At 34.3% G+C, this 24,885-nt stretch overlaps 1 protein-coding gene across 1 annotated transcript in view; it reads right to left on the reverse strand.

Annotated features, from left to right (window-relative positions):
* Positions 1–24,885, reverse strand: part of Tgs1 (Trimethylguanosine synthase 1) — a 52,077-nt gene that overhangs the window by 14,636 nt on the left and 12,556 nt on the right. Inside the window, exons 3-9 of the mRNA XM_072529214.1 lie at positions 23,637–23,943; positions 20,920–21,138; positions 14,510–14,848; positions 14,049–14,307; positions 12,159–12,393; positions 11,789–12,050; positions 11,603–11,734 (exon numbers count right to left, since the gene is read on the reverse strand). Coding sequence (XP_072385315.1) covers positions 11,603–11,734; positions 11,789–12,050; positions 12,159–12,393; positions 14,049–14,307; positions 14,510–14,848; positions 20,920–21,138; positions 23,637–23,943 — 1,753 coding nt within the window. The remainder of the gene's footprint in view (positions 1–11,602; positions 11,735–11,788; positions 12,051–12,158; positions 12,394–14,048; positions 14,308–14,509; positions 14,849–20,919; positions 21,139–23,636; positions 23,944–24,885) is intronic.

Below are 24,885 nucleotides of genomic sequence, written 5' to 3' on the forward strand. Positions count from 1 at the left end.
TCAGCAACTTTGAACATGTCAATCATGTATCGAAAGTATGAAAAAAAAATGCATAGAAGACTTAAGAAAACCCCTCTCGCTGTTTATGTTTTGTAAAATTTTTAACATCAAGTTTAATTTGCATTTTCATACACCACATAGATACTTGTCAAAAGTGTGACAGTCTTAATAGTGAAATAAAATCATCTGATACTTCAGAACAGCTTAAACAAGATGCAAAAGTTGAATTGGAATTACACCAAAGAAAAGCAGAAGCAGTTAAAGATAACAAAAAAAGCAAAATAAAATTAAAGCAAAAGAATCACAGCAAAAATATCAGTTTTAATCTTTGATCTTCAGAAAACGCTTCCTACTCCTGAGTTTACAGGTGTAGTTTATTATAAGAAACAATTGTGGACAAATAATTTGGGCATCCATGATGAAGTCACAAAAACAGGACACATGTATGTCTGGCCTGAATATGTCGAATCCCGAGGAGCTCAAGAGATAGCTTCATGCTTAATAAACCATCTTGAGGCGCACTTATCTGACCCAACCGAATATCTGATTTTGTATAGGTTTTCTTGTGGGTTCAGAATCGGAATATAAAGGTGGCTTTAATGTTAAGCAATTACCTTCAAAATTGTAAATTGTCACTCAAAGTTATAGAACAAAGATTTTTTGTATCTGGACATAGTTTTAATACTTGCGATCAAGATTTTGGTTTGATTGAAAAGTAGAGAGAACACCATGATCGAATTTTTGATCCCGATGATTGGGTATCTATAATTCAATTCGACCAAAAAAAGAAATCTAAACATCCAGGTCAAAAGAATGATGAGTCACTAGAATTTTTTAGTAGCAAGTAACTTCAGCATAACATAACAAATAAAAAAGTTACTATAACTGGCGAAAAAGTTGAATGGCTTAAAATTCAACAGATAAGGTATCTTAAAAACGAAACAAAAAAAATGTATGTAAAATATACAGCACAGGACATGGGTTTGTTTCATGAGGTTGATTTAAGCAAGAAAACCAAAGGCCGCCCATCATCACCTACTGTAATGCACAACCTAGATATTCTGTATCCAAATGGAAGAGCAATAACAAAAGAAAAGAAAAAGGATTTAATGAGTTTCACAGCTTTTATTCTGGATTGAAAGATAGTTCCGATGCATTAAATGAGGGCTTAGAAGAAGCAATTATACATGAAAATTAAAAATACGCACTAGAATAAGTTTTTAGCTAATAAGTTTTGGTTTATAATAAAGAAAAATATTTTTGATAAAGAGATTTGTTTTCTGTTTATCTTAATTTTTGTTTTGGGCAATTTACTTGTTTAATGACAAAACATTGACATGATTTATCACAAAAAGTCCACTTTGTGGCTTAGTCACCTTTGCCTCTGAGCCACTCATTTTACTGTAGTAAGTAGTCCCTTGTCAATAAAGTTCTTTTTAAAAATATCGTTCTTCTACTTCACATTTTAAAATATGCAGACGTAACTTGTACTAAAATGTACTAAAACAACATAGAGTAATATTTTACTTGTAAAAAAGTTAAGGAAAGTGCGTTCCGGCACTGCTAATTTTGCCATGACACCACTGATGTACACCTTGTAGGTTCTTGTTCTTTACAGTGCATTCACTCTATTTTTAGATTGCGCAGATGTTGTTTGCTTTGAAAACTAGTTTGTAAGTAAGAGTCTATATTGGAAATTTCCCTTTATACTACAGTCTTTAAGATAAAATTCAGTGCCTTTACACTAGGTATAACAAAATGTCAAAAATCATTAAAACTGATCTAGATGTGCCAATAAAAAAAGCAAAATTAGATAAATCAATGCCGGAATTGCAACCTTTGGAAGAACCGAAAAAATCTGTAAGTATTTTTCTACCTTTTGGATTTATTGTTTTGGATGTTATTTTGTAACTAATTATCTGACTTAAAATCTGTTTAAGAGCTTTAATAAATTGTTTGAAAACATTCTGTTTTGTCGTAGTATTTTTTTTTTTTTAATAAAATTTATTATTCTAATATAGGTACTTCTCGTTTTAGATTGGTCCTACTTCAGATGACGAATTGCTCAATGTGTTATGTAACTCTATTGATGAACCGCAGCCAGTCTTGACAGCTTCAACGTCTACTAGCGATTTTAAAAATGCAATAGACAAGTTCACGAAAACTCTCCATCAAAATTACAGTAACATACATGCAAAATATCAAGCTTGGTTAATAATGACTGAAAAGTTGAAAGCCTATAAAACAGAAATCGAAGATTTGGAACGGACAGAAAAACAACTAGAAGCAGAACTAGAAACTATTAAAAACAAGAAACGAAATTATGAAGTAACAATAAACACACTAAAACAAAAAATGTATAAAATTTATATTTCTTTTAAATAGTAGAATTTTCAACTTGGTGCTTTTCATTTTGGTAAATATAAGTAGTAATATTTATAATAATATTAAGACTAATAATATTGTATATTAGTTTATAAGTTTTATAAAAATAAATTTATCTCAACGTATTACTTTTATTTCATTAATTAAGGGTAGTTAGGTAAATAGGTTTCAATGGTTAAAATAATATTGATTGATTTAACCTTATACAAAATTACATTCGTTTTTCAAAAGAAATGGCATTGAACTCTTTGCGTTCATAAATACTGGGAGTTCATGAATGTCGAAGCTCGAAACAGGTATGATAATGTGCTTGACCATGCAGGAGCGGCGCTAGAAGAAGAATGTGGGGTTATAAAATAATCACGTTATTTTAAGAATTCAGAAGGTATTTATTTGAAAAGATTTAATTATTATAATTAATTATTATTTAGTATTTGAGGTACAATTTGCACAGATTATTCTCAGATTATACAAGGTGGTACTGGGTAGTGACAAATCGCAATAACTGATCTAACCGGAATAACCTCTCCCACCCTATTTTGCACCAGGACCATTACTACTGATTTACATTATTACTATCCAAAATGTACATGAATGATCCAGACAAAAAAATTCTTCCAAGACGTATTACGTAGACGAATTTGTAAATTGTTTGAAGCATACTTTTTAAAAATGTAGAACTGATTCTTCTGGGCAGAGTGTGGATGAAAACATGGTAAAATTTAATGGGTATTCTGCATTGAAACAGTAATTACCGGTGAAGCCTGTCAAAAGGGGTTTTGAAATATGTGAGTTCACATAAGAAGAAAATCGACGGGGAGACTGTCCAAGAGGACAAAAAGAATGATAAATGTAGGAGAACATCTGCCAGTCAAGGGTGGAGGGCGTCGACGTTGTGTAAGATGTTACCAACGGAAAATAGAAAAACGAACTTCAATATTGTGCAGTATGTGTCAAGTTCCACGTTGCAGAAATTGATTTACGCCATACCACACAAATTACTAAAATTATTGTTACGAACATGCATTCGGCGTGGCCCATGTAACGGTTGCATCTCGAAAGCGCCCAGAACTTTCGAGCGACGTATGTAGCGCGGGAGGGATCGACCCGTCAAAAAGGCGAATTAGAGGTGGGATACTCCAGAATGTTCTAGTACATAATTACTTTTATATATAAGCCTACCTTCTATGAGTTAAGTTTAGTTGTTAAGATACTATCGAACTGTAAACTTATAAATAAATATATTTATATAAAATAAAACGAGCGGTTCGAACCGCTCGTTTTATTTAATCTCGCTACAGTTAATGTCCGGTGTGAGAATAATTGATTTATTTAAAAAATAAATTCAGCAGTGACTTTTGAAAAAGGCTTTTGAACTTTTGAAAAGTATTGTCCGTCGGGAACATCCGCGTAATTCGGTAGTGATCTTTGTAAAAAAAAAAGATCATTTAAAAAACACGCGTGAGGCTGACCAAAGATGCTGCTAGTAGAACTTTCAGTAAAACAGTTGCGTGAGCAACTAGAAGAACGCGATGAAGACTGCAGCGGGTCCAAGAAGATACTCCAAGAACGACTGATGACTCTTCTTAGCAAGAATGGAGACGACCCAGAGACATTCCAGTTTCAATCAGCAGAAGAAGCCGTATTAACTAAAATAATTGATGGAAAATTTGAGAATGTTTCCAAAAGATTCAATGAAACATTCGAAAATGTATCTAGAAGATTCGACGAGACTTTACAAATAATTAAAGAAATATGTATGCAGAACAATGAGATATTTGAAGAAGTCTCAAGAACATTCGATAAGATACAGAAAAATGTAAACGACAAGATAGAAGACGTAGAAGAGAAGATAAAAAAATTAGAGACCATGATAACTAACACGAAAGTGCTACCACCAGTTAATACAGTAGCCTTAGATCCGGTAGTAAAAGAAGAATCACCGAGAGACGAAACGACACATCATATGAGATTCACATTGCCACCATTTGATCGAAAGTCCTTGGTCCATATACCTTAGACAATTTGAAGCTATTGCGACAGCCAGTCATTGGACAGAACAAGAAAAAGCTGTTTCCTTGACTGGTGTTTTACGAGGGGATGCTGCGGATAACCTAAGATCAATTCCTAAGAGTCAAGAAAAATGTTACCAGACCTTGTTCACTCGACTAGATAAACGTTACGGAGATGCCCATCTACAACAAGTCTACAAAGTACAAATAAGAAGTAGAATTCAACAAGCAAGTGAGAGTTTGCAAGAATTTGAAGCAGATGTTGCTCGTATAGCGCTGTTGGCTTATCCAGAGGCACCAGACAACATATTGGAAGAAATTGCTGTAGATACCTTCGTCAATGGGTTGAGAGACAGTGAACTACAGAAAGCTTTACGACTAGCAAGACCGAAAGTTTTAGATGAAGCGCTCGCCATTGCCTTGGAGCACGAAACAGCTAGTCAAGCTTCACGGAGCTATCGAGTACGAACCTCTGAAGAGAGCAACGAACGAAACGATAAATGTCTGGAGGAAATCGTAAGAAAAGTAGTTCGTAATATGAAGAGACGCGAAACCAGATGTTGGAATGGTGGCGACGTAGGTCACATTCGTCGTAAATTGCAAGAAAATGATACAACAGTTAGAAAGCTAGAACAGATCGAACACTGGGCTGGAAAAAGTCATTCAAATGCAGAGGCTCAAGACGGCGGTGCAGTGCAAATTGTAATCAGTGTCTTAGATTAGAAGAACGACTTTGCCCCGTGAGACGAACCACCGTCATTAATGATCAATGGCAGCCTCAACAGCTACAAGACGCTCAAGCAGATGATCCATGTATAAAAAGAGTATTGGAACCAGCACGTTCATTTATTAGTAATGGCCTACCGCTCCGCCGTGAATGAAACTCCAGGCCAGACTCCAACCTGCCTGATGTTAGGTCGTGAGATTCGTTTGCCCTGCGACCTAGAGTTTGGCTGCAGACCTTCTTACAACATGAAGAACATGTTGTAAGCGAAGATTATGTCGACCGCCTGAAGTTAAGAATGAACAACATTCATGAACTTGCCCGACAACACATCCAGTTAGCCAGTGACAGAATGAAAGATCAATATGATTCTCGATGCAAGAATGAAAGCTATGAAGTAGGCGATCTTGTTTGGCTTTATAATCCACAACGTCGTCGAGGCTTGCCTCCTAAATTGCAAAGACAATGGGAAGGTCCGTATGAAATTAAAAAGAGAATAAATGACGTAATATACCGAATTAAGAAGTTGCCTAAAGGTAAATCAAAAGTGGTTCACATAAATCGTCTTGCACCTTATGCTGGCTCAAATGAAACAGAAGAAGCACGAACCCTTCAAAGTGAGATCAAAGATGACCGGCAACCAAGCTTTAATGAGTTTATGTCAAATTACGCAGAGAGAAAGAGCGCTAGATTCGGCGTGGCCACAGAAGTTCAGCAGGATCTTTTTAGTGTTCCGCATAACGTCTCTCTAGGCCCAAGATCTTGAGATGACTAAAGGAATCTCATCCGTATTTTATAAGAAATTCGGTCGTTTGGACGAGTTAAAAAACCAGCAGCCTAAAGTTGGAAGAGTACTGAGATAAGAAGATAGTTCTCGATCTTTGACCAAGAAGTCGTATACAGACAGGGCAACCTCGAGGATATATGGCGTGCTCTAACTAATTTGAAGAAAATTGTGTGCAATTGTGAAATCAAGAATTTGGCCTTACCCAAGATAGGCCATGCACTAGAAAGTCTGGACTGAAAAATTGTCAGAAGCATGCTTGAAGTAATCTTCCGAGAAACCGGCGTACGAATTACTGTGTATTATATTAACCCGAAGAGATCGTGCCCTTCAAAGTCTGTAGATTGTTATTTCTTCTTGAGGGGTTCATGCAGAGCTAGAGAGTGCTGTAAATTCTTGGGGAATGCAGTCAATTGATGTCCTTTGAGCTTAGTCGAGCTTTCGGAAATTTTATTTCCTTTCTCAAGACAATTTAAAAATGTATCCTAAATGAAAAAGTTTACATTTAGATACAACTAATAAAAAAACTTACTGCTCGTGGGTACAAATTAATTACTTTGATGAACATGAAGAATTTAGAATGCATAAAAATTAAGCATAATTCAATTTTAAACTACACTATTAAATAAATTTGGTTTTCGCAAGGGCCTAGGAACACGTGAAGCTCTTATTTCACTTAATATACTAATACAAAGATGCCTGGACATCAATCAAGATATATACGCATGTTTTATTGACTATAATAAAGCATTCGATAAAGTACGACATAAACAATTAACGAATGTCCTGAAATCAAAGAAGATTGACTTCAACGACCTCAGGATCATATCAAATTTATACTATAAACAGCGAGCAAAAGTACGTGTTAACGAACAGCTGTCAGAAGAAATTGAAATTAGATGTGGAGTGAGACAGGGATGCGTATTGTCGCCAATTCTTTTTAATGCCTACTCCGAAGAGGTCCTGAAAAAAGCTCTTGAGGGTGAAACAGCTGGAATAAAGGTAAATAGAGTTCCCATTAACAACATTAGATATGCGGACGACACTGTGATCTTAGCCGAAAAGATCTTCAGAGACTGGTGACCAGAATAGCAGAGTATGGTCTAACAATGAATGTCAAGAAGACGAAATTTATGAGAATATCGAAAACTCAAAGAAATAACGAGAATCTTCTAATAAACGGAACCAACGTCGAACAAGTGGACAAATATGCATACCTAGGAACAATGATTAACTCCACAAATGATTACAATCACGAGATCAAAATAAGAATAGAAAAGGCTAGAGCAAATTTCAACAAAATGAGAAGAGTGCTATGTACCAGGGATTTAAAACTGGAACTAAGAGTTAGGTTGGCGAGGTGCTATGTTTTTTCGACTTTATTTTATGGAATGGAATCTTGGACCTTGAATGCGACATCAATGAAAAAACTGGAATCATTCGAGCTGTGGGTGTACAGAAGAATTCTGAAAATATCTTGGACAGAACACGTCCCAAACAAAGAGGTTCTGGGAAGGATGAACAAAGAAATGGAAATTTGAAATACAATAAAAACAAGAAAATTAGAATATCTCGGACATATTACACGTGGAGAGAAATACACCTTGCTCCAACTGATTATGCAGGGAAAGATACAAGGAAAGAGAAGCATAGGGAGGAGTAGAATGTCATGGCTGCGCAACCTGAGAGAGTGGTACGGATGTACATCAAATGAACTTTTCAGAGCAGCCGTCTCAAAAGTCCGAATAGCTATGATGATTGCCGACCTCCGCCGCGGAGATGGCACTTGAAGATTAAATATCATTTAAACGACATAATTATTTCATGTGAATTTGAAATCACTCAAATGTCGTTTGACTGCCAAAAAATAATTAGTTAGGCTGGGAAAGAAATTAACGAAAAAACAATATATTTATATCAAAATGATAAAAAGACATAAAATCTGTAGGTAAAATTAGTAGAATAATTATATAAAAATCAAATGCGGACAGATAATGCAACTATTATTTAGAATTTGTTTTTTTATTTCTCCTTTGTTACTTCTTTATTAAAATTTTTATAATTAATAAGACAAAATGTTATTATAAATGATGCTTAAATTATCAATGTCAGATCTCTTGTTACTATACTTTGATTTTTTTATTCAAACAATTTCTACTATATTTATTATCGAATTCAATGGTCGTATTCCTTTTTCTGATGTGCAAAAAATTCGATCCACGCGTTTTTTATAGAGCAGAAGACACATTTTGGAGATGCCACTTATAGATTGAGCATGGATTTAAGGAGGAACATTAAATGTAAATAAGAAACACAATTTATGTGAAAAAATTATTTATTTATAAAAACATATGGCATTATTCGAAAATTGAAAAGTAGTTTTGTTGACAAAAAAAAACAGTTATAACAAAATTATGTATATTTTATTTGTTAATATTACCTGATATTTCCTTGTTGGGGCTGAATATGTCTTTGTATTGTGGTAATTAAATTTTGAACACGAAGTTGGTCTAATTTGTCCCATATTGTCTGAAGAGCCGTACTAAGTTTTGGCAAGTTTTTTTTGCGGGCTAACCGAACTTAAATCCATCCTCCCAGTGTCACATAGTGTTCGATTGGATTGAGATCGGGGCTGGAAGCTGGCCAATTCATACGGATAATTCCGACCTCAACCACGGTGAGGACGCACGTTATCGTCCAAAAAATAAAATTAGGTTTTATCAATGGCGCAAAAGGTAGCACATGCACATCTACAATGGTTGTTTTACACCTTCATTCTGTCATAAAACCTGCATCCACAAGAACTAAGTCAATACGCGCATCGGAACTTATACGAGCCAAACCATAACTAAGCTTCCTAGATAGAATATTCTGTGGGCAATATTTCATTGGGCAAATCGTTCTTCTTGTCTTCTTCAGATTCTTTCGCGACTGTTTGGTAACCTCAAGCAAAACCTGGACTTGCGTTGTTCCACGGATAGCTGTGGACATAGTGCTGGTTTTCTGGGTAATAAATTTGCTTTAAGAAGTCATAGACGAACTGTTTACCTACTTACATCCACATTTTGGACTTTGTGATTTGCTAGCTCAATTGAAGTTAGATGCATATTCCTTATACAAGTAGAAACCAAAAATCGATCATCGCGTGCGGATTTTGCTCTCCTATGGCCTGATCCTGACCTTTTAGTGTAATTTTCGTTTTGATTGAATCGCTGAATGACACTTTGAACAACACAACGACTTACACCTAGTGCCTAGGCGGCATAATATTGGCTACGACCATCTTACACTTAAGCCATGGCTTTTGTACATCACATCCACTCTTTCAATATCCATCTATTATTATGGTACACTTTTGACCGTCTTTCTCACCAAAAAGCCCAACATTTCTGAAAACAAAACCCAAACCCACAAACGCAAATTGGACCAACTTATCTGTCAGCAAAATCCACAGCCCATTTCGAATCAACAATCTTCTACTGTTGTACGAAATTTCTCAGATATTCACATATCCGATCAGCTACCAAAACTCCGTCATAAGGCTTCAATTTTTTTGTCACTCCTCTTTCCATCCCAACTGAGAAAATTATTTGTCAAACTGAAGAAGCTATTTCTCAGCTTTCTTCCGACCAAGCCGAAGTCGCCAGACAAGACGTCTCCAAAAATTCTCCGTACTTCCAAACTCCCACCGTCAAATATCAGTCTTTCAAAGAAATATAACAACCCTGACATTGTCATCGTTCCGGCCGACAAAGGTAATGCCACCGTTATTCTCAACTCCTCTAATTATTTCGACAAAATGTTCGAACTTCTTAATTCCACAGAATACAAACGCGTCCCAAACGATCCCACCATTTATATAGAAAAAACGACTAAATCCATCATAAATAAGATTACCCTACCTCCAGACATCAAAAAATCTGTTATACCAAGAGAAAAATCATCCCGAAGTCCAAGAATAAGACCCATCGTCACACGACACATGAGGAGTAGGCAGATTGAGACCTCAGTGCCGTTTGACGGTTCTTGTATTTCTACAGAATAAGGTACTGGTACGTCAAGAGTAAGGGGAGTAGGCAGATTGAGACCCCGAACTTGAACGGAACCACATCCCTCTTGATATTGGCTCCAAAATGAGTGCAGAAACGTCGACTTTTAAATTCTCAACGCGGTTCTTCCCGAGAACTTAGTATTTTCTGAATGGTACACTAGAAGAGGCTTGATTTTACAGTCGCCACTCGCATTGGCGCAAAGTAGTAGAGTTAATCTATCTTTCATAGGTTTGTGACCTGGCATCGAATTCTCTGCCGTTATGTAAGTCCTATTCAGCATCTTTTTCCAGAAAAGCCCTGTCTCGTCACAGTTGAAGACTTGCTGGGGGATGTATCCTCTGGCTTCTATCAGTTCGAAAAACGTTTTGATGTAAAGCTCAGCTGCTTTCACATCCGAACTTGCTACCTCACTATGCCTAACGACGGAGTGAATGCCGGTAATAATTTTTCTAAACTTGTCAAACCAGCCCCGACTGGCTTTAAACGAGTCTTCCGATTCATCATTTGTGGAAGTGTGTGGATCTGCTTTAGCAAATCTTCGTAAATCGCTCGTGCCTTCTCACATATGATGCTTTGTGTTAAGGTTCCTCCTTGAAGGTACTTCTCTGTCACCCACACCATCAGTAGTTTTTCCATCTTTTCATGGAGAGAAGTACGGAGCTTAGAAATTATTGTAACGCCCTTAGCTGACATTATACCATTTATCACCTCCTTTCGTTTAAGTACAGTACATATCATTGATGTGGTACGCCCGGACATCCTGGCCAAGTCAGTTACTCGTACACCTTGCTCATACTTTTCAATGATTTCACGTTTTATTTCAATAGACATCATCTTCTTCTTCGAACCCATGGTTGTAAAAATAGATGTAATATTGTAATGTACAAAAAGCACAAAACGCGAACCCAACTTATCAACAATACTTCGAAAATGAGGGAAACAAGCAAAGCAGGCAGACTGAGGTCTATAGTAAAAATTTACACAGTGTAAATTACACCGACATCGAGAGTGAAATATGGTTAGTATTAGAATCCGAATTTTTGTCGGTTTAACTTCCAATAACCATTTAGTTTGTCGGTACAAGTCATAGTCACGTACAGATCCGCAAAATGATCTTTATGGCGGGGCCGTAAAGATCTATTATCAGTAAAACTACCTTTTATTTACAAAACAAATTAGAAGTAGTCAAATAAGAGGTATTGATTTGAATAAAGTACTTTGACCGAAAAACCCACCACTCTTCGAGTGTTCCTTAGTTTATATTGGATTGACGGTCGTACTGCTTTTCTCGATATATATATATATATATATATATATATATATATATATATATATATATATATATATATATATATATATATATATATATATATATATATATATATATATATATAACATAGTGTTTCTTTTTAAAGAAAATACGACAATTATAAAATTAATAATCAATATTTCCTTTATCAATAGTCCCTTTTAATATTTTCCTTAAAGGGACAAATAAAAAAAAAGCGGACACAATTCAATAAAAAATGATGAGGATATACTAACCCAATATAATAGTTATATCTAGAAAGCTTCAAACACGGCATGATTCTTATAGGAACCAGTGCATATAGTATGATTTTTTAATAAACAAATTTAAGATTACCTTTTTTACATTTTAACGCGAATTGAATAGCGTTACCTCCGGCTCCGCAAAAGGCATCGATGATTATATCACACTGGCATCGCTCAGCAGTGCGTTTCGCAACTATTTCGGGCGTTACGGAATACCAACTTTCTGAAAACATATATTCAACTATGTATATTTTGTACTATCTTTATATCCACTCACCTTCGTCCAGTTTAATTCCCATATCGAACTTGCTGAACAAACTGAACCTCTTACGCCAATATTTTCGCAACTTGGTATTATTTTTTATCTCAGGTGGAAGGATCGGTTGTTTTCTTTTCCTTCTTTTTCTTTTAGTGGTCTGCACTTCCTCAGTCTTCTCCTCCATCGTAGGGGAAACTGATACTTCAGTAACGATCGCTTCTTCTTCGCACGAACTCAACTCGTTGTCGGAACTTTCAGATAATATGCTGTGGTTTACCACCTACAAAATATTTTTTTGAACAAATTGAAACTAATAATAAAATGATTCAAAAGTATTATTTGAAAAGTTTATAAATGAGTTCTTGATAATTTCTATCTAAATTATTACCTCATTGTCTTCTTTGGAATACATATTTCCATCGTCATCGAAAATAAAATGTTTCGCCTTTTTAGCTTCTGGTCGTAATTTTAAATGCCTGTTCTGTTGCCTTATGTGCTTCATCTTGTAGTTTACTTCACCTGACATTAACTCCTCTGGGGGCTCTTGAAATTCCATTCCGATCAAATTAAAGGCCGCCTTGACTCTGTTTCTGCAAGAGTTGAAGTCTGAGTTTCCTTTTGCTCTGTAAATAATTACAATTAATTAAATATATTTATTGAATTGTATCCAAGGCAAAATAAGAGTATTTCAAAGCAAATATACAATAACACTAGCAGAATTATTGGTACTATATTCGGAATTTAGAAAAAAACTATGGATATATGAATATATTGGACATATAAATTAAATGAGCGAAATATGCATTAAATACCTCTTGTAGTACCAATTCAGTTTAGTCCAGTTAAGAAGATACAAGTGAATCTAAAGACTGCGATGCATTAGTGAAACTTTAAATCAATAAGACAAAAAGTTGCCTGAGCTTCTCCCGTAAAGAGGCCGGTCTTCTTCTGCTTGCCGTAAACAGCGACTAATTGGAGCATATGTTCTCTCTTCACTCTCCAAATTTCTAGCCTGTGTCTGCCTGATAGTACATACTTCCAACTATCATACAACACCCACTTTTACAAATCATCCATGTCCTGATGCCCAATTACACCGAATTGTACAGTAGATAATTATAAAAGTAAACTAGTTGAATAAGATAATTAATGTGAAGCGGGTGTGTAGTGCTGGACGGTTTCAACGTCAACGCAGCTGAGTGGGGTTTCCTGGTAACAGACGCTCGTGGACAAAAACTTATGGAATGGATAGGGACTCTAGATCTAGTTGTCTTAAACACTGGCCAGGAGCCAACATTCGTACGGGAAATTCGCGTTCGTATATCGATATCACCTGCGCCACACATAATGCAGTCCGGAAAGTGAAGATACTAGGCCATACTGTCGGATGACACAGCTACGAAACATTGGCTGTTCGATGGTCTTTGTAGGGACTACCATCAAGGTTGCAAAACAGATGTGGAGACAGTACGGATTAGCTAGCGTTTGATGAGTACTCTAGATGAATAATAAGAGGGGAAGATGCCAATCGTCATCGACAGAAGGAATCGAATCAATGATAAGAGAAACCATGAGGAACTGTACGGGCAGTTGAGATTAAAGGATAAAAATACCTTATTAGTAGTTCCCTCAGAAGACAGGCCACGAGGGCAAGAGGCAAAGAAGCTGGTAGACTAGACATGATCAGGTGATACTGGAGACAATTGTGGAGCAAGCTGGATGAAGACGTGCAATTTTGAGTAAGGCTTCAGAAAAAAACAGGCGCCAGGTTGATACGGTGATGAAAGTCTTCCGGGAATTGAGCAGGGTGCGGGTTGACCAGAAATGAGCGATCTTACTGCTGTTTAACGTCTGTAATGGCGTGACTCAAAATTAGAAGAGACATTTTTTCCGCGGCTGGGCAAAAGAGGAACTAAAGGCGTTGTTAACACAACAAAAAATTTTCCACTGACCAAATGACTCTTAAATATGGCCATGAAGTTCTTTGATTTTCTCCCTACCATTGCCGATACAATGCAATTGAGTTGGTTTGGGGTATAGCAAAAAAATACCATGAAAAGCATGTATCCAAAAACAACAGGTGGTGCTAGTGATCTTAGTTTATGAAAAAAATCGACAGAAAATATAAAGACAGAAAAATATCAAAATTGTACTAGACATACGGAAGATCTAATAGTTCAGTCCTTTCAAACTGAGACTTATTACAGAGATAAAATATCTTTCCGAAAAATGGAGTAAAGGAGTAAGAAATTAAGAAAATGACTTAATACATACTTACCCTTTGCTATCTGATTCGACAAAGTCTTGATTTTTGTTCCAGTTGCTAGATCCAAATGCTGTTGGTAATCCCATTGCGACCATTTCTTTAAAAATCGTATTTTCCTCTTCACTTTCTTCGCTCGACGAATCACATTGTGAAATATTTTGTTCTTGCTCGTCGGTCTCTACGGATTTTGATTCTGTCGACATTTTGTTGAAGCTTTTATTATCTGGAAGTGGTCCTAGAGTATCAGTTCTGTTAAGGTCCTTAGGTTTATCTAAAAAATACACATACCTATTTGAATAACAGTTGGTATGTCTAAGAAAACCGTGGTTATTGAATACAATACATTTTAGTGCTTGAGGAATTATTTTTTATAGGAAAAGGGGTTTTTTTATTTTACAAACATAACCTCTGAGGTTATTCCCTAGCCAACGGCATACAGTCAAAGTATAAACGTTATAAAAATAATTATTTACCTACGGTGACAATCCCGATCACAGACTGTATAAACTTATTGTATTGTTCTAAGTATTGATCTTCGTAGTGTTTTTTCCACAAATGGTTCCATTGATGTTGGTAGTCTTCTTCGGATTCTTCCGAACTTACTGAGCTATTGACGGAACTAACGGAGGAAAAACTATCTGAACTAGGAGTACTGTTGCTTAGGTCTATGGAAGAAACGGTCATGCGAGTAACATTGGTGATCGAATCGATGGTTCTCAGAGAGCTGCTCGTTCGCGAACAACACCTTGAAGTTAACAGTCGTTCCGCTTCTGTTTCTTCATCTACACTGGAAGGGGAGAGCGGATTCCAACCTAGAAAAAATAAGATCATCATTATAGATGAACCAACTACAAAAGACGAAGAACTAAGAAAAGTAGATTTGACAGATTAGTCGATCATAATAGTCATGGAAATCCTTTATTCAAGTTTAAAGATTGTTATCAAAGAAGATTAATTACACCTCATTACAGTAAGACCCCTCATTTTTATGGAGTACCGAAAGTTCATAAAACGAATATACCACTTAAGGTCGTGGCATATTATCATGCACGTTGCGTTTCCAGCACGTAGTGTTTAGTTTCCGAAAAATATAATTTAAATGGTTTTAAATATGAACAATTCACACTGTCAGGAACGTAGTGTTTCAGACACCTAACGTTTCCGTTCAGTATATTCGAAAACAATATTTTACTGATGCCGACGGCTACGTAACGAGTCGTAACCGGTTGATACGGATAATGTGAATTAGATGTCCGTCATTTTCCCCTCGTTGTTTATTTAGGTATTTGTTTGATTTTGATACAGAGTATTTGAAAAAATAATTTTCGAGGCTATTTTGTCATCGATGCAATGTGTTTTCATTGCTTTGTGACAATTAAATACTAAAGTGATAAACAATTAGGACTTTTGCACGGAAGTGATACCTTTTCTTTTTTAAAAATACTTTTTGGTTTGATATGTATGGCTTCGTTAAATGTAGTATTTTGTTTTTTAACTAAAGGTGTAATTAAATTTAAAATATATTCAAACTGAATCCTATTCATTCTAAAATGTCCATAATATTTTTCATCGTCATCAATTAATTCTTTGTATAAAGTCCAGTATTCACCTTCCTTTTTCCTTGCTCTTAGCATTGGATGTACTTCAAACCTTCTTTTTACTACAGTTTTTCTTTCTTCATCGTTAAGTAGAAGAGCCAAACTGAAACGTTCTATGTATGAAAACGTGAACATGCAGTCCGATTGCTTGACTCGAAACGCTACGTGCCGAAAACTATACGTGCATGATAATATGCCGCGACCTTTGGACCCATTTGTAGTACCATGAATTCTCCTTGTAGTGAACTATCAAAATTTTTATTAAATATTATACAACCACTTGCAAATAAAAATGACACATTTATAAAAAATACACAACATTTTTTAAATAAATTATAAAATATTGAATTTAATTCAATTAATATTTTGGCAAGTTTTGATATAAATAGTTTATTTACGAATGTGCCATTAGATAAGACTTTAAATATAGTCAAGACAAAATTAGAGAGTCATGATACATTGGTAACTAGAACAAGACTAAAAATATCAGCTATAATAGAATTATTAACATTATGTAATGATAATACATATTTTCAACTAAATAATGAATTCTATAAAAAAAATTTTGATCTAGCAATGGGCTCTAGTTTATCTCCATTACTAGCCAATATATTTAAGGAAGATTTTGAAACAAATATTATTTCTAAACAAAATTTAAAACCCACAGTATGGTGGAGATATCTAGATTATGTATTCTCAATATGGCCTCATGGATCAGAGTTGTTGGACACATTCCTGAATGATATAAACGATAAAGAAGAGATGTTTTAATATCTAAGAACGATACTGGATATGAGACTCAGGTGTATAGAAAACCAACACACACCAACAGATATTCAAATTTCAAATCAAATCACAATATTAATATTAAAAAGGGAATCATTAAATCCTTATATGATAGAGCCAAAACTACTTGTTCTAACGAAAATTCGTTCTTGGAGGAAAAACATTTGTTAACATCTCTTTTAATAAAAAATGATTATCCTTTATCGTTTATAAATACGGAATTTTCAACAATCGACCGAATAGAACAAAACAACTTAGAACGAGATTCTACAGCATGCACAAGGAATAATAAGAGGAAAATAACAATACCATACATAAAAGGATTATCAGAAAAACTTAAAAGGATAGGAAATAAATTCAACATTTCAACAACATTCAAAACAACAAATACATTAAGATCTATTTTGTCTAAAACCAAACCTTACAATGAACAAGAAGAGAGTACAAAGAATTGTATTTATAAAATACCTTTTGAATGCGATCAGTTTTATTTAGGTGATACATCAAGGCCATTAAATGTTAGAATAAGTGAACATCAATCTTATATTAAAAATAGAGAATTTGATAGATCTCAAATATGTAAACACGCATGCGATGATGAACATAGGGTTCAATGGAATGATTCAAGTATAGTCATAAGATAAACTGATGGTAAAAAGAAAAATATCAAAGAAGCGAATTTAATTATGCTCAATGAGATCAATTGTGACGCAAATTCCTCGGCAGAATGTAGTAGGATCTGGTTACCCATATTAAAATAGGAAGTTATTAAAAGGAAAATGCCAATATTAGTAAGTCAGTAACATATCGAGGATACATCATTTATGTTTTTTAAATAACAAACATATAAAATCAGAATTTTGTGTTTATTGAGAGTAAAGTAAATGTACGACCAAATTCTTATCATGTCGGGATAGTATTATGCGGTTTTTTCCTGGTTTTTCCCTCATAATTTACCATGAAATCACTAACAGGAGAATTTTACTGTCATAATGGCATGTGGTTGTCTTTTTAAAAGACGAATTACATGCTATGATTTTTTCTGACGGATATTCTAAAGTTAAAGTTGATTTCATGTAATTGAATGAACTATTTTGCAAGTAAAGTCGTCCCAGGAACGCCACTCAACAATATTGGCACTATCATTTTAAAGTCGTCTACTTTAAAATGTATAATGTATGTCTGAATTGTCAATATAAATGAGTCACATAAAATTAAATTATTAGAAGAATTTTTCACCAAGTAACAAAAAAACAAAATTTATTTAATTTACTAATGTTTGTATTTTGAGAACGATTTCCGAAGTGGAAATTGAAACGTCAATAAACTTACTTTAACCTTTAATTGTGGCTTATTCCCACTTAAATAGTAATTACTTTAAAATGCCACAAGAAAATAGCTTCAGAACAATATTTTATGTTTTGTTTAAAACTTTAATTGTTTTTTCTTTATTTCAAGGTATTTTGTTGTTGTATTTATCAGGTTATTTCAAAATTAATCAATAAACCATTGAATTTATTTACGAAGTTGAAAAATATTTAAATTAACGTTTTATTCTTTTTTAGGTGCCAGTAATTTTATCCCATAACAAGACTAGATATTGGTTATGTAGTTAATAAAATGGGTGTGTGCTTTGCTCCAAGCTCCAAGTAAACATTACAGTGAACAAAAAACATGCAAGTTTTTTGTATTCCCTTCTAAAATTCAGTGAGACAGAAGTGGATAAAGCTCATGAGGTAGAGTAGTTGTTAGTTTGTTTTAATATTGCTTATATTTCAGATATTCTGTGATTGTCTTTTCAGATTTATACTATGTATCTGTCACGATTTTTAATGATAATTTAAAATGTAATTGTGGTATTTGTATGTTAGGCTAAAATTATTGATTTACAATAAAATAACCCTGATAAAAACAACAACAAAATATCCTGAAATAGAGAAAAAAAACAATTAAAGTTTTAAACAAAACCTAACATAACCTTAAAATATGAATTTTAGGAGTAAATATCTTAATACTTTGATATTCTTACTTCACAAATTCACGAACAACAAATAATACCAATCTCACAAAATGAATGTTCATAACCAAAAGTTCTTATTTATTCTTTAAACGATTAAAAAAATCAATATTTTCAACTCCTTATGGGAGAAATACACCTAAAACAGATTTGTTTGAAAATGTTTTCTAAGCCCCGCCCATTGTGACGTTATAGTCATGAGAGAAACAGGCGGAGAACTGTCAAAATATTTTTATGAGAGAACTGTCAATAATTTCAGCTCCGATTAAAAATTTTTTTTGTTGGTTTATGCCAACTATTAAAAACATGTTTATTACTAAGTTTGAAATTAAAGTGTTTGTCTAAATAGAGAGAAGAAACATTGTAAGTACAGTTTCTATTCAATCCTTATAAAACCATTTGAAATATATGGCATTGACATAAAAAAGGATCCATTTTTATTTTTTAAAAAAGCCTGTAAGTCAAACTAATTGTCAAAAATCAGTGCGGCTCTTACTCGAAAACTTGCAAATTAAGAAAATAAAAATTAAAAGTAGATAGCAAATTAGATAAAATACCGGCAGAACTACTCAAGCAAGAAGGAAGGAATTTGACACAACAGATGTACCAGCTAATACGAGAGATATGGATAGAAGAAGAAATTCCCCAACAATGGAAGAAAAGTATAATCTGCCCTATTCATAAAAAAGGAGACAAACTGTTGTGTCAGAATTATAGAGGCATCTCTTTACTTTGTTCGGGATACAAAATACTCACAAACATCATTAATCGAAGACTACAACCTCTCACGGAAAAAATCATCGGGGAATATCAAGCAGGGTTTAGGCAAAATAGATCTACCATTGACCAACTATTTACAGTTAAACAAATACTAGCCAAAGCATGGGAATATGACATGGACGTTTACAATCTCTTTGTAGATTTTAAACAAGCCTATGATTCAATAGATAGAACAATTCTACCTAATATATTGAAAGAATTTGGCATACCATCAAAATTAATACGACTAGTGCAAATGACAATGACAGAAACAGAAGCACAGGTATGTATTCAGGGACAGATCACTGATGCGTTTACGATAACGCAAGGACTGAAACAAGGCGACGGACTAGCTCCAACGCTCTTTAATCTTGTTCTTGAATATGTAATTAGACGGTTGACCTATGTTAGGAAACCTACGTTGAGTTGAAACAGAGTGCAGAAGCAGTAGGGCTAGCAATAAATACAAATAAAACAAAACTACTCATACAAACCAGATCAAATAGACCGGTGCAACAACACTTTATTGACGATATAGAACATGTAAATAGATTCACATACCTAGGAATGGATCTGGTCGCAAGCAATGAAGAAGAAACGGAAATAAATAGAAGGCTTGTGCTGGCAAATAACGCCTATTTCGCGATGGGCCACATATTCAAATCGCGAGACGTACACCGGAAAACAAAACTCCGGGTCTATAAAACAATAATCAGGCCCATAGTAAGTTATGGTTGTGAAACATGGGTGGTGACACAGAAATCTGCCAATGCATTAGATGTGTTTGAAAGAAAAATATTACGCAGGATGCTGGGCCCAATAAGTGAAAACAACAACTGGCGAATTAGGTATAATAGAGAAATATACGAGCAATATAGCGAACCAACTCTAGCACAACATACTAAACTGCCGAGATTACGATGGACAGGGCACGTGGTCCGCATGCATGAGAATAGAATCCCCAGAAAATTATTAAATGCAAGAATGCAGGGAAAAAGACCTGTTGGAAGACCTAAAAAGAGATGGGAAGATAAAGTCGATGAGGATGCCAGGAACTGCCTGGGAACGCGTTCATGGAAAAGAACAGCGGTAAATCGAGATGATTGGAGAAGCTTGTTGAAGGAGGCCAAGGCCCGATTTGGGCTGTAGCGCCATTGGATGGATGGATGGAGCAAATTAGAAATTAATACAGCAGTCACCAAACAATTATCAACAGCTTTAACATCAATCTCATCTACAACATTAATCTACTCCAACGCTATAAGGAATTTCAATTTACCATCTAAATCATAAGCAGTTATTATATAATCAGTACCAGATACAAAAATAAACGAACAATATATAACAACAATAGGAATTTTAGTACAACCAAAAAATATCATCATCGCGTCCAGACTCTCCAACAACAGGGTATGCATTTACCTTAGTAACACTACAATCGTAGAAAATTTACAACAGAATCACAAATCAATTGGTCTTAGGCCAAGTAAATCACCTGTCAATTTGGAAAACAACCGCCAAACAACAATAATTATTATAAAATGTAATTTTCATTATAATCAATTGTGTGATGAACTTTACTCTATAAACATAATATTTAACTTGACATGCCACAAGAAAACAGTTTTAGAACCTTTTATATCACATGCCACAGTCTATTTCATGTTATTGAAAATAAACTGCAACACCACTATTATAAGATTTTTGTATTCCCAATACCAACCTTCTGATATTTCCCCAGATATTTTCTCGTCACTGCCCGATAAGGTACGCAAAAGCATGTGATTCCTGGAGTTAATTTCTTTTTTAGATGGTTCTTGACATTTGTCGATGGGTTTCAAACATGCTTGTTGCAATTCTGAACTAAAACTTTGAAGTTCTTTCTCGTTAAATGTGAACTTTTTGGGTTTATATACGAACGTGTCGTCAGCAACGTTTTCAACTAAAAGAAAAGAAATTTTAAAAATAAAAATATAGTCAGTATGTACTCTAAATTGTTTTTAAAATTATGCAAGTAATTTAATTACGAATAACTAAATAGTTAGGTTTTTATGTAGCCTACTTCGAGAAGTTCCTTTGCTTCTATCTGTGTCGCGAATATGTATTTTTTAAGATTAGATGTAGTACTGTGTTTATACAGATAACGACATTGTTTTGCTGACCATAGGAATTAATTGCAATCCCATCGCTAGAGTATATTTATTATAATGCTCTAAAACTAATTTTTTGTTTATTTTTAGCCTTAATAGCAATACAAATACGTATTTACGTATTTGTATTCGCTCCGTGCGTGACTGACGCGACACCTACCGCCTTCATCTGACAGTTTTGGACCTACCAATTTTCAGGTTAAATATATGACATATGTTTGACATTGTTAAATACATGAGAAATTGACAATTATTAATAATTAACTTTTTAATTATATTTTTGCATTTTATGTACAAAATAAATGTAGTATTAAAAACTGGGTTTCTCAAAATTCATCATATTTCTTTTCAACCATAAACGGAAAAGAAAGGGAAAAATCTAGTACTGGCAAATCAAGTTTTTCACGTTTATTTCACGTTTTTCACATATATTTAAAAACAGTAATAGTAAAAGTTATGATATAAAAGCTAAAGTCATCAGGCACTCTGCAGTTAGCTTGAAGCCTTAAAAAATATCATTTAAGGTAAATTATTTAAATTTTTCCTATTTCAATTGCATAAAAATGAAGTTATGTGATATTTACTTTTTCATATTAATAGCACGGATCCATCTTTTTCTTTTCTCTAATTTATATGTAATCTTTGGGAACCTATAAAAACTACACTTACTATTTTTGCTATTATTAGCACAATTAAATACGCAATATGTATTTTCACACATTTTTGATAAAATTTATGCGTAAAAAGGTAGGTCCAATTGTGTCATATTTCGCCGCTACGCACGCTGACATCGTTTCAAAGTACCCCTACTATGGTCACGCATGGAGCGAATACGTAGTATACAAATACGTAAATATAAGTAAATAAGTAATATACTTTATTGTCACTGAAAATTGTAGAAATTTTATGGACAAAGCTTATAACAATAAGACAAGAAAGAAGAAAAAAATCAGAATAAGAATCGTTTTGTACTTTTAAATGAAAAAAAAACAATAAAATTCTTCCAAACTTAAACATAAAAAATACTACCTAATTAAGAACCTACAAACTTCGTAAAATGTACCTAACAAAAAATAAAAATTAGGAAAGCAGATTAATGAATTAAGGGCTCGAATATTCCACCTCCTTGTGCTAAACAGTAACCAAATCTGTCATACAGATTTCTCCTCATGTTTTGGAGTAGGGCTGGTGTAATGCTTGCAGAGAAATGAAGTATTTTTGCTCTTAATTCTACTAGGTTTGTGGCCTTTTCAAACTGATGCCTATAAATGTTTTCTTTGAGAAAACCCCAAAAAAAGAAATCGTTAGACGCTAAGTCAGAGGATCTAGCGGGCCATTTAATTGTACCACGTGTATCTATCAGTCGATCAGGAAACGTTTGATTGAGGAAGTCAATAGTTGCTCTAGAGTTGTGAGCCAAACACCCATCCTGTTGGAAATAAACCTCCTGAAAATTAACGGGAAGGAGTCGAACTGCCGGAATGATCTCATTCTGTAAAAGTTGTAAATATTTGGGCACGTTTAGGTTTCCATCGATAAAAAATGGACCGACAATATGGTTGCCTAACATCCCAGTCCAAACATTTAACTTTTGCGGATGCTGCGTTCGCACTGCAACACTGAGGTGCTTATTTTTCCGAGTATAATACATTGCAACGGATAGATTGTGTTTTTTATGTAATGAAAATGAAGATTCGTCAGAAAATAAAATATTTTTTAAAAAGTGTACATTTTCATTCTGTTTATCTAACATAAATTCACAAAACTCCATACGCCTAAAGTTATCTTTCGGAAACAGTTCTTGTGTTGGTTGTATGATACAACTTGTATCTTAAAACAGTGATACCCATTCCTTTTGAGAACTCGCTGGACAGTTCGAGCATTCACGTTAACTTCCGTTCACTAGTTTCCACAAAAGCACAAATATCAATATCCCTGTTTTGACGCTCCTCATCGACAGGTCTAACACGTGGTTCGTTATCTTCATGACACTTTTTACAGCTGTTTACACATCCCGAAGTTTGAAAATGTTTAATAGCATTTTTAACTGTTTTAACACTTGGTGGGGGTCTATTTTCGAAGGCAACAATAAATAAGTCAATTACTTCGCGTATCGAATTTTATTAATTATTTTACATTACTGTGAAATGAATATAGAGGTGGAAACGTGTAACATGTCACAGCGATTGCCATTGTGTTGTATGGTCAATAAAACAATGCGATCTGTATTTATATTAATTTTACTTTTGTAATTTTTAGATAAGTACCTTACACTATGGAATACACTTACCTAACAGGTTATAATTCTCTCCCACCTTTTTCTGAGCATAGGGGAGGTATTCAGGGTTAATGTATTGGCTGTATTTGTCAATCCAGGATTCCCATATGAGCTTTTCCCCGTTCAATGACCAAAATTTTTGCCAGTCGGAATCAAAGTCATGTATTAATTGTTCAGTCAGATCTGTACCGCTGTCGCTTTGTTGAATTCCTTTCGGCGGAGGAGGATTATGTATTTCACGTAAACTTTCGTGTTCATCAGTCGAAAGATTGTCTGTGTGAGATGCGCTGCAGTAACAGCTGACGCCTTCGTGTTCGTTCTAGAAAATAAATTTTAGAAATTAACACAAATCACATAAAATCCAAATATCAATAAATAAATCATACAAATAACAGCATAGCTCCGTTATAGTGTTTTCGCAATCGCGAAGAGTAATAAAATCGTAAGATCGGGAAGTTTCAGGTTTGGGTGCCCATATTAGGGGAGACTGTTGTACCTTGCGCCACAGTCAATATGCGTCTAGTACGCTAAGCACCCAGTAATCATCGTACCTAGGTAGCCATGCTACGTTGGTACTGCATTTGACGGAGATATATGACCATTCCCCGCCTTTGCCGGAAGTAATGATAATTTTATTGTTTTTGTGAGCAAAAGTAAATATTTTCAAGTATAGTTACGTGTGGGAGGATTGTGCAAAACAGTATCAATATTAATAAGTAACAAATTGAGTAGTAGTATGTTTCTTACAAATATTTAGAGTTTTAACAAATGATTTGCAACTTCTTTCTACACACTGCCGTTTGATATTATTATCAAGCATTTTATGGAAGTTATACTTGTCAATAACTAGCATAGACTTGCCCTTTTCGCTTAACATTTCACTTATTTCAAATTTCTCCATGATGTACTAAAGACATTCAAACCGTAACTAAAGTAATAATATTGAGATATGCACCACCCCTAAAACCCAATCAAATATTGAACAAGGGAATATGAGCTTTAACATCCTAATACTTTAGTGATGATATCGTTATAAAATTTTAAGTAAGAAGTAGTTTTGTATTTAGGTTTGACAAAGTTTGACAAATATTTATTAAAAATTTGATTAATAAAATGTATCAAAGTACCTGCTCTATGAAGACAACATTCTCTATTTACGCTGACCCTGGCTATTCATTATTATTCATGGTGTGCCTACTAACGGCATTTTAAACTATCTTTTCTAGGAAATATACGGTTGGAGCGAATTTAACTGTAACCC

The sequence above is a fragment of the Diabrotica undecimpunctata genome, chromosome 4, assembly GCF_040954645.1.
Source record: "Diabrotica undecimpunctata isolate CICGRU chromosome 4, icDiaUnde3, whole genome shotgun sequence".
Lineage (NCBI taxonomy): Eukaryota > Metazoa > Arthropoda > Insecta > Coleoptera > Chrysomelidae > Diabrotica > Diabrotica undecimpunctata.